Raw genomic sequence first — 11638 nt, forward strand, 5'->3', positions numbered from 1 at the left:
TATCTCATTTAATTCTTACAATACCTCTTTAAGATAAGTATTGTTTTATAGGTGAAGATATGGAATTCCAGAAAAATATAGTGATTTTCTCAGGATCACATAGCTAGTGAATCACAGAGCTCAGATTCAAACTCCTATGTATTTTACTCTAAGGTCTATATTATGGATTTTATTACTAAAAGTATAATTTGAGTAGTAGTATCTGGCAGACACATAGCAGAGGCTTTGAGTAAGTTGTGAAATTGTCCACTTTTCAATGCCTAAATATGTTGAGATCTGACTTGTCTAAGAAGTGGTAAAGCATTTTGTAAGGAAGTTACATAGCTGGTATGTAATTAAGTGATTTTTAAATTTTACTATTTGTAAGCTTAAGTAATGTTTTCTCTTAATTTGTAAATCTGTGTATGTAAGAGTATGTGTTTTGTCACATAGATATTAGCTGTAACATTTCTGCCCTCTTCATCTAGGTGAAATTCTCATGAATCTCCCAGTTCATAGCTATGGAAATCCAAAGCACATGTTTTTTGTTATGGTCCTTTGACCTAGATGTGAAACTTAATACTTCAAGTTCAATAGAAACACCCACCTAAAAAAACATTTGTGACCATAGGCCTCATTGAAGGTTGGGTAGAGGAGAAAGAGAAGTTACCATTCTTAAAAATCCACCACTGAAGTTCACTGACCTTCAGTTTATTCCACTCTTTTTTGATTATTTTCTCTCCTCCCTTCTCTTTCCTTTTCAAACAAATTCTTGTGTACCATGCATAGCAGACCTTAGCACTAGCTGCTATCCAGACCCTTGGGATTTTTAAAAAATAAATTTTAAAAATATTTTTTATTGATTTCAGAGAGGAAGGGAGAGGGAAAGGGATAGAAACATCAATAATGAGAAAGTATCGTTGATCAGCTGCCCCCTGCATGCCCTACATGGGGCATTAAGCCCACAGCCCGGGCATGTGCCCTGACCAGGAATTGAACCATGACCTCTTGGTTCATAAGTCGACGTTTAACCACTGAGCTGCGCCGGCTGGGCCAGACCCTTGGGATTTTTACCCCTAACGTTCGTCAATATATTTTTTCCAATAAATTCTCATTAAAAGTAACTGTGGCACCAGCTGTTCATAAAATAATATTTTTTCTACCTAATTGCATAATAAAGAGATAATGTTTTTAGAGGAAACACAACAATAATAATTGGTTGGACCAGATGTTCTAATTTGCAAGGTTCAGCTGTCATGATTACTGTAATTGCCAGTTTCTATCAGCTAATTAAAAAGTGGGAGCTTTTTACCATTTGGTTGAGCCTTGTTCTACTATAAGCAGAGTATAATAGAAAAGCATTTTGCCTTAGAATTAATTGGGCCTGCATTTGCCTACTAGCTTCATCTACTCATGAGCTAGATGATCCTGGACTATTTTTTAACTCTTCAGGCCTATTTCATAGGATTGTTAAGAGGATTTACATAGGATAATGCCAATAAAACTCGTTACCATGCCTCCAAGTGATTACTCCCTTCTGTGGGTCAATTTTGATACCAGAACTGGAAACCATCTCTTGTAGTATAGTTTTATGTTGGTCATTACCTTCCACAGTTCTCGTCTACTTTTGTACATTTTAAAAAGCACATTTTTCTCATCCTCCCAGAAGCATTGTTAAGTTTTAACTAACATGATCCTATATAATAACAGGCTAATATGCAAATTGTCTCATCGGGAGTTTGACCAACCAGGAGTTCAACCAACCAGGAGTTCAACTGCTTGCTATGACATACGCTGACCACCAGCGGGCGGCACGGAACAAAGAAAGGCCCCGGCTAGCAGCCAGCAGTTGGGGAAGAAAGGCCCTGATCGGCCCTGATTGCTGGCCAGGCCTAAGGAACCTACCCATGCATGAATTTCATATACCAGGCCTCTAGTTTGATTATAAAAGATCATAAGTTTCAGTATTTCTGAGATAATTTGTGTATTCAAGAGAGGTTTGTGACAGCACTTTTTTTAAAAACCTAGGTGTGAAGGAATTACAAGTCCAGAAGGCTCAAAATCTGTAGTGGAAGGAATCATAGAGGAAGACGAAGATGATGAAGAAGGAAGTGAATCAGTAAACAAGAGGAAGAAGGAAGATGACATGGAGGTGAGTAAAAGCCTGCATTCTTGGAAGGATGGTGTAGGGAATGGTTCAGAGTGTGTTTTGGTTACTGTAGCTTTGTAATGTTTTAAAATCAGAGAGTCTGATTTTTTTTCTTTTTCAAAATTGTTTTGACTGTTCAGGATCCCTTGAAATTCCCTATGAATATTTTTGGGAAAATGCCATTGGGATTTTGATAGGGATTGCATTGAATCTGCAGATTGCTGTGGAAAATATGGACATCTTAACCATCCAATGATCTTTAATATAATATATTGCTGTCTTATGTTCACTTCTAGATTTTCATCTTGTGGTTGATGCAGTATCCCAATTATTTATTTCAGTTATAATATTTCAAATTTTTAATGATGCAGAAAAGCATAGAGAATTATTTGTTCAGTTTGCATTTGATGAGTGCATACTCCACGCCCATCCATCTGCTTTATATTGAGATATAACAGATATTGACATTTTGTTATATTTGTGTCGGATTTCCTTTTTTAAATTACTATTGCAGGAACATTATATCATTATCATAAATGAAAATGTAAGGAAAATGCTCTACTAACAAATCAAAGTATTTTCAGTTTTCCTTTCCAGTTCTTTCCCAAACTATACCACATTTTTCCAGTGGTAATCCTAATGTAGATGACATGTTGTATTCTGCTTCTTTCACTTAATATATCATAAGCATTTTTTTTTCATACTGCAACATGGTTTTTGTAATTATCCTTTTGATGGTGTGTTCTTTTTCGCTAAATATAGAGAAACTCAGTCTTGGCTTTACCATTTACTAGCCTTATAATCTTAAGAAAATGCCCCAAGTTCACTGAATTAATAAAACTAAATTTCTAATTATCTAAACACAGAAATAACAATATATCACAAGGCTGTTAAAAGAATTAAATGTTTATTAAAATGTCTGGGACATTGTAGGTTCTTAATAAGTGCTAGTTTACTTCCCTTTCCTTTTCCCAGAGACCTTGTTTTTATCTTGTTCCTCCAGGGGTTGCCCTCAGAGACTCAGAACTTTCTCTTATTCCTCCAGACCAAGAAAGACCATCCATACACTTGGAGGATTGAACTGGCAAAAACTGAAAAATACTGGGATGGCTGGTTCCGAGGCTTATCCAATCTCTTTCTTAGTTGTCCTATTCCTAAATTGCTGCTCTTGGCTGGTAAGTGTGTATGTGCCTGTAATAGTCAGTTTGGGCTGCCATAACAAAATAACCATAGACTGGGTGGCTTAAACAACAAATTTATTTTCTCATTCTGGAGGCTGAAAGTCTGAGATCGGGGTACCAACATGGTTGAGTTCTGGTGACAACTTTCTTACTGGTTTGCAGACAACCACCTTCTCACTGTTTCCTTACATGGCAGAGAGAAAGCAAGAGCAAGCTCTCTGGTGTTTATTCTTATAAGGACACTAATCTTATGTGATGGAGGCCCCACTCTTATGACCCCATTTAACTCATTTACTTCCTCATTTAAACATAATTACTTCCATATTGCTAAATATAGTCACATTACAGATTAGGGCTTCAACATATGGATTTTGGGGGGACACAGTTCAGTTCATAGCAGTGTAGGTATATGGTCATCTGCATATGTTCTTGTTATATGTAAATACTCACCAAATGGGTAGTGACTTCCAAGGTGAAATACCATCCTCACTCATTTGTGCCCTTTTTCTTCCCCACACCAGATCCCTAAACCTAATGAAGCATAAGCATCCACCGGGGATGGCCTGATTCTGGCCTGGCCTCTGTACCTGGTCAAGCCCAAGTCCTTCTCCTAGAGTGGTGTAAGGATATTCTGAGTATAATGGAACTTTTAAAAAGTAAAACCCTGTTTTCAGAAACCAGTTTAAATGAGCAAATTGATTGCCTGGAAAGCTTCATATGGTGAGAACATACCCTTAGGGAGTTAGGATTGTCATTAACATGAATTGAGAATGTCATCATATTTACAACTTTGTAACAATTTTTACATCATACTTGAACAGTAAAACCTACTTCACATGGCCTTTTCTAGTAAGCTACTTATGGATTCTCTTACTTTTTTTCTAGGTGTTGATAGATTGGATAAAGATCTGACTATTGGCCAAATGCAAGGTAAGACATCAAGAAATGATATCCCTAGGTCAATGATTTTCAACTTTTTTATCACATGGCACTCATAAACTAATTACTAAAATTCTTCGGCACACCAAAAATATAATATTTTTGTGATCTAACAAAAAAGGAAAAGGTATAATTTTGATTCATTTGCACCAGACTACTATTTTTATATTGGCTGTTGTCTTTTTTTTTTTTTTTTAATCCTCACCAGAGGATATGTTTTTATTGATTTTAGATAGAGAGGAAGGAAGGGAGAGTGAGAGAGACAGACAGACAGACAGACAGACATCAATGTTAGAGAGAAACATTGATCAGTTGCCTTCCATAAGCTCTCAGACTGGGGATCAAACCTACAACCTAGGTGCCCTGACTGGAATCGAACCCACAATCTTTTGGTGTACGGGACGACGCTACAACCAACTGAGCAATCCAGTTAGGGCTGTTGTCATTTTTTATTTGACAATCTAAGGGTTTTGAAAAAGGTCAGGGCCCCTGAGTAAATAGTTAGGTAATTGCATGTTTTAAAAATCCTTATGACACAATGGTTGAAAATCGCTGTCCTAGGTGGTTCTCTGAAGGTACAGAAAGGTGCAGTCATGTGGAAATTAATATTCTGAGATGTTGAGATGCAGTGGAGAGAGCTTGAGCTTTAGAGTTAGACCCAGATTTAGCATGCACCTCTGCTCCACTTAGATATTTCATAGGCCCCTTAAACTGTTCTTTTAGCTGTTCTTAAGCTGTCCACAGAGAAAGGGGGCTATATTTCCTCACAATAGTTGTTCAAAGACTCCAGAATGATTTCTCAAACTCTGGCCCCAGGCCCTCATATTATCTCTTTCTCCAACATAGCGTTCTGAAGCCTGGAGAAGAATTCTGGGCTGGGGTTGTGCGATTGGTAATTCTGATGTTGGTAATTCTGAGCTTAAACACCTTTCCTTGAATTTAATTCAAGCAAACCTTTCCTAAGTACTCTTTCTATGCAAGACCTATGCTTGCTGTTGGGCAGACAGAAGAATCAAACATGGCACCTGATACTATCTGAAAGCAGTTGATCTGGACTGGACTTGCATTTGGAACCAGTGTTGATCACCAGCCTTGGAATCAGATAGTTCTTGATTTGATTCCCTGTTACTGGTTTTGTGGCCTGAATGAATTGCTGACTTCTTTAATCCAGAGGTGTTTTTTTTTTAAATCTATAAAGCGGAGATAATGCTATATCTCAATACAGTTGTGTGAGGCTTAAATGAGAAAATGTGGGTGAAGTAAGAGTCAGATGATAGCTTCACTATGTTCAAGAAGCAGTCACGATTCCTCATTAGATGCTCTTTTGTTTCTCCAATAAGGATTATGCCAAGGCCACCTTCTCTTTCAAAGTATCTCATGAGTATAGAGATTAAATGGCTGTGATGAAGGACATTCGATAAAACAAAGAGAAATGGCTAGCTCAGCATAATTTCCTAACCTCAGCCTTTCCAGCGTTGTGTTTAAACCGGCTGAATTAGTTATCAAATCCTGGAAACCCAGCGCTCACTCACGGTGCAATTTGGGTAAATAATTTAGATTCTTTAAAATTAAGGTTCCTCACCTCTAAGATGACAGGGGAGGGTTTGGAATATGCCCATCTCATAGAATTATTGTGAGGATTGCCCATGATAACATTATTTTTATGTGTACTGGATATAGTGTTAGTATGTGTGAGTTCTCCTTGGTTCCTTATGCCCATTCTTTCAAATAGGAATGAAAATGCATCCCTAATCATTAATCCTGGGAGTTATACGTTTTATCAAATCATTTGCTTAAATTATTAACTTGCTCATTCTCTCGCCCTGTGTTGGACCCTGTTAGGGATATATAGCAAGTAATGAGAGTAACCGGAGCCCTTACAGAAATGACACACTCCTGGGGAGGCAAGCACCAATGGCATATAAAATTTAAGCTTACAAAACAAGAGTGGCACACACTGCTCTATTTGGATTCAAATGCATTCACAGTCGTACATTAAGAGATACAAAGGAGAGGGGAGTTAGGCTTGAGTACCTGGGGCAGCTTCCTGCAAGAGGATGGGCATAAGCTGAACCTTACTGAGTGGAATGCAGTTTCTCTACTAAGTAAGCTAACTTGGGCAAATCACTTTGTTAATCATGGCCTCAGTCAGTTTCATCATCTGAAAAAAGAATTTCAGTATTTGTCCTGCTTAGTTTTATAGGGTAGATTTGAGAATCAACTTAAAACATGGATAGAAGCGTATTTTGAAAAATATTTTAAAGCACTGTGTAACTGGGGTAAGAATCACAGGATGTAATGACCTGAGAGAGCTTTCAGAGAATGTATGCACCCCTATGTTCATGGCAGCACAATTTACAATAGCTAAGATCTGGAAACAGCCCGAGGCCCATCAGTAGATGAGTGGATAAAAATGCTGTGGTATGTTTATACCATGGGATACTATGCAGCAGTAAAAAAAGAATCTCTTACCTTTTGAGACAGCATGGAGGGACCTGGAGAGTATCATGCTAAGTGAAATAAGTCAGTCAGAGAAAGACAAGTATCACATGATCTCACTCATATGTGGAATCTAAGTAATAAACTGATGAACGGAGTGGATCCAGAGACTCAAAGCATGGAACAGAGTGCGGAATCTCAGAGGGAAGGTGGGGGAAGGTGGGTGGGTGGGAGGTAATCAGAGACCTTGTATGCATATATGCATACCCCATGGACACGGACAATAGGATGCTGAAGGCCTGGGGCAGGGAGGGGGAAGGGGCGGACTGGAGGGGGTCAGTAAAGAATTGACAATACTTTCAACAATAAAGAATTATTAAAAAAGAGAGGAGCTGTCAGAGTGCACTCCCTTTGTTTGTAAATGGAGACACTGAAGCTCTCTCTGCTTTTGGGAGCTCTGGTCCCATATCTTTTAGTCTGCTCAGAGATCTTGCTTTATCAGTCATCTCTGTTTACTCCTAATAACGGTCACATTAGTTGTGAGCTTACAGTGTTCTACAAAACAGTGTTCTTATTTGTACAGTGTTTGGCATATAGTTAAGCACTCAAATGGTAACTTACTATCATAATAAACTTCAAAATCCTAGCATAGCTTGCAAAACCCTTAATGTTACGGTCCTTGCTTACTTTTCCACCCTCATTATTAACTCTCACAAACACCATGCCAAATTTTTATTTCTAGGAATAAATACTATTTCATCCTCCTTTCCTTTGTGTAGGCTTTTTCTCCGTGGGAAGCCTCCCTGAATCCCTATTTGATTACAAAGCCCCCTTTCTTACATTATTCCAGTTCCATGTGTGCAGTTTAATCATAGGAACTGCCTGTTGCATTAAAATGTTGGTTCTTGTGTTTTGCTCCCCCACTAGACTATAATAAATCTCCTGAAAAAAGGAAACCGTTTCTTCCTATATGTCTGGCCTGAAGTATATATATGTACATTAAATAGTTGCAGAAGGAAAAAGTGAAAGGAAAATGATTTGTCCAAGATTACAATTATAAATATTACAATCCTCCTCAAAGGCTTGGCAACTGAGTCTAGAGTTTTGGGGGGAGAGGGAGGGAGAGGTCCTGGGCTTCTGAAATGTCCTATGAGGCTGCAGAGGTGGTAAGGAGAGAGCCATTTTTGTCCCTGAAGTTGCCTGGATTTGTTTCTTCTCCAGGGAAGTTCCAGATGCAGGTCCTACCTCAGTGTGGCCACGCAGTCCATGAGGATGCCCCAGACAAGGTGAGCCCAGTGCTGATGACTGAGAGTTGTGAGGACCTCTGTGAGAGTAACCTTGGGTCTCACAGAAGATAGAACATAGCTCTAAACAATCCGTGTTCCTGCAACTGTTTCTGTGGGGCCTACACAGATGCAACGCCACCAGCTCCCAAACCTCTCCCTGGCAGCTGCCAATGGTCTTGGCTTTCTGTGTGTGGGCTGAGAAGTTACTGGCACCCTGCTGTTTTATCCTGGGATCCTATAGTGAAGATCTTAAGCTCCACTTCTCCATTACCTCCAAAAGCCACATGGAAAAAGGGATAATTGGGGTAGAAACTGTTCCCTAAATTATACTAATAGTTAAGAATGAGTCTCCTACCCTAGCAGTACCCAGATCATTGTGATCTCAAGCTCCCAAGACCTATAGGTCCCGTGAGTTCACTATAGGGTCTGACCTTCCAGCAGAAGCCCCCAGGACCTCTAAGGCTGAGGCCCATTACTAACCTTCACATGGCTAGGAAAATCTCTGTATTCTAGGTAGCTGAAGCTGTTGCCACTTTCCTGATCCGGAACAGGTTTGCAGAGTCCATCGGTGGATTCCAGTGGTAAGCAGTAAAAAGGTTTAACCAGTTAACTGCCACACATCCAAAATGGGAACCATCCCCATTTCTCCCATATGTGCTGGAATATTTACAAATTTAAGTTACCATAATTTTCTTTACAAACCCAGAGATGTCACTAACAAGTCTGATTTTAAAATTGGGCGACCATAGTTGATAGGTGAGGTTTGCGGCTATAAACACACATGGCGTGTGGGGAAGGTCCGCTGCTTGAGTCTATAGATGCTTATGGTGTACAAAGGATTAAGGAGCCCAAAGTGTTGGCCAACTCCAACAAAAAGATATTTGCAAAGTTGTAACTATCTCTTCCTTAACCCTGTCTGGTTCAGTCACCATGCCTTCCTCAACACAGAGCCCAACATGTGTGTTTCTACAATGCTATTGTTTGTTTGTCTCTCTGGTCGTGGGTTGTTGCTGAGCTGAGATTAAATTGTCCCTCACCACCCTACACCCCACCCCCATGTGCACTTCTTATTGAGGTGGCCCTTCTCTAAGGAAGCTGGGATGGGCATCAGTCCTTTCCCAGGCTCTTAGAGAGATCTGCTGAGGAAGGCTGGGCAGGCCGTGGAGGCTGAATAGAGACCCAGAATAGGGTATTCAACCTCAGCACTGTTGATACTTGGGGCAGGTAATCCTTTGTGTTGGGGACTGCCCTGTGCATTATAGGATGTTTAACAACATCCCTGGCCTCTATGTACTAGAAGCCATTAGCACCCCCACACACTTATAATTGTGACAAGCAAAAATGTCTCTAGATTTTACCAAATGTCCCAAGGAAGACAAAATCACTCCCAGGCAAGAACCATTGGTTTAGAGCAGTGGTCGGCAAACTGCGGCTCTCGAGCCACATGCGGCTCTTTGGCCCCTTGAGTGTGGCTCTTCCACAAAATACTGACTTCTGCGCATGGGCCACGAAGTTTCAGTCGCACTGTACATGCATGCCCGCACGTGGTATTTTGTGGAAGAGCCACACTCAAGGGGCCAAAGAGCCGCATGTGGCTCTCGAGCCGCAGTTTGCCGACCACTGGTCTAGAGAGAAAAGGATGCCTCTCTGCTAGGATGTCCTTCATCTGATTAGGGAGACACAGTTGGGCTCTTTGTTGAGGAGGAAGAGAAGCATGGTGACCCATACCACACAGTCTTGGCCACACCTCAAGGAGCTCTTTGTCTGTGCTACAGAAGGCCCCTGATACCTCACAGAGCCCACAGCCTAATGAAGGTCCAGGGAAACCCGTTCCCCACCCTCAGGAAGTTTGAAGAGGAAGAAATGGCTTTTGTGTTAGAGAAGTTGGAATACCAGGGCCTGGGAGGTGAGGGTGACAGGGCAGGGTAGGCATTAGAAATGATGACAGGAGCCTGGCACAGTGAGCCACATATAAGTGACTCCCTAATGCCAAACAGGCGACTGACCAGGAATCAAAAGTAAAAACTGAATTTCTCTTAATAAGCAATGTTTGGGACCCTACCAGTGGTCGGCAAACTCATTAGTCAACAGAGCCAAATATCAACAGTACAATGATTGAAATTTCTTTTGAGAGCCAAATTGTTTAAACTTAAACTATATAGGTAGGTACATTGTTATTAACTTAATTAGGGTACTCCTAAGGCTTAGGAAGAGCCACACTCAAGGGGCCAAAGAGCCGCATGTGGCTCATGAGCCGCAGTTTGCCAACCACGGCCCTAGACCGTTTGGATCTTTTGTCAAATCAGCAGTACACTGAGAGCAGACCCTGTGTACAGCCCTGAATGAAGCTGTGGGAGGTGGGACAGATCTGCAAGGTCCTTGCTGGTCATCAGGAAGGGCATACTCGAGGAGGCAGGGTGACATTTGTTTTCCCTTCTCTTTCTACTCTTCACAGTGTGTTTCCTGGCTGTTAGTGACCTGCTATCTGTCCTTCCCTTAACATTGAGCTCTGTTGTAAATACATCGCACCAGAGGCCACTGTGATGCCGCTGTCTCCTCCTCACCATCCTGCCCAACCATGTGACACCGGCTTCCTATAGATGGGCATCTCCAGATATACAGACCCTTTTGTGTATTTCTGTTGAAAGCATTGTTTTTCAGGGCCTTTGACCAACATGAGCCTCCCTAGTCAAAGGTTCCCAGATCATACCCCTTCCCTGTTCAGGGTTTGCCTGTTCTCTCTGCCTTACCTAGGGTAAAGCCTTTATCAGAACTGCCACCTGGGCCCCTATTTCTGGCATTAGGCAGTGCACCTAGTTCAAATGTCTCCCCAGGCTCAGAGACCTCTACTCCTTGATATTGTTCTTAGCATAGTTCTGCCCTAATTCACGGTTTGGGCCATGCATAGGGTGGTCCTTATTTTTCCCTTCCAAATAAATCACCAGTCAGGTACCTTTTTATCCCAGTCTTAATCTTCCAGGTTTGGAAGACTCATAGAGTCCAGGATCCAATCCTTAGGTATAAGGAGGTGTAGTGGATAGCATCACAAGAAACCATCCTGAAAATCAGGTCCAGCCAGTCCAAGCACATGGCCTCCTATCTGGGGAGAGCCCACTGTCCCACTCCCACATGTCTGGACACCTGTCCTGGGCTGAGGCCAGGCTGCTCCAGGGACCTCTTGAGCCCACACCTGTCACAGAGCAACCCAGGTTAAGTACAGCCCATGCACAAAGCCACAGAGCTAAAGCCTGTGCAGTTGTTTTTAAGGGTCAAATTTAACCATTTTCATAAGTGGTTCCTGGAGGTGTGCAGAGTGCCCGCTTGCTTCTTCTAGACCCACACAGCTTATCTTCAGCATTTGTGGTTCCCATGTCACTCTTTGTAGAATTAGCTCAGCATCCTCAATCTTTGCCTCTTCCAGTTGCCTCATCACAGCACTACGGCCTCCCCCTGCTGCCCCAGCATACCTTTTCCAAGGGCAGGGAGGGGCAGTCCCCTGCAGCCCACCTTTTCTGTGACTGTCGTAGGTGATGCCTAGCCCCCTCCACTTTTCACCCAACAACTTCCTATCCCTTATCCTGCTGCACGGTCTGGAGTCTGGGACCTACTTTGTTTCTTTGTTATTTATGATCTTGTTAAAATAAATATCTCCCAGCCTTTATTGA

The 11638-nt window shown here is 41.5% G+C and overlaps 1 protein-coding gene across 2 annotated transcripts in view; it reads left to right on the plus strand.

Moving 5' to 3' along the window:
* The window catches only part of PPME1 (protein phosphatase methylesterase 1), a 61535-nt gene extending 49897 nt beyond the window's left edge, over nucleotides 1–11638 (plus strand). Inside the window, exons 9-14 of one of the 2 annotated variants that reach the window (XM_070425616.1) lie at nucleotides 2008–2131; nucleotides 3132–3303; nucleotides 4195–4239; nucleotides 7909–7973; nucleotides 8487–8554; nucleotides 10429–11638. In XM_070425616.1, coding sequence (XP_070281717.1) covers nucleotides 2008–2131; nucleotides 3132–3303; nucleotides 4195–4239; nucleotides 7909–7973; nucleotides 8487–8554; nucleotides 10429–10447 — 493 coding nt within the window. In that variant the 3' untranslated portion in view covers nucleotides 10448–11638. The remainder of the gene's footprint in view (nucleotides 1–2007; nucleotides 2132–3131; nucleotides 3304–4194; nucleotides 4240–7908; nucleotides 7974–8486; nucleotides 8555–10428) is intronic. The other variant, XM_070425617.1, reaches the window with a different exon arrangement.

This window comes from Myotis yumanensis, unplaced genomic scaffold, assembly GCF_028538775.1.
Source record: "Myotis yumanensis isolate MYYU_CA2020_CCGP unplaced genomic scaffold, mMyoYum1.0.hap1 SCAF_10, whole genome shotgun sequence".
NCBI classification, from domain to species: Eukaryota; Metazoa; Chordata; class Mammalia; order Chiroptera; family Vespertilionidae; genus Myotis; species Myotis yumanensis.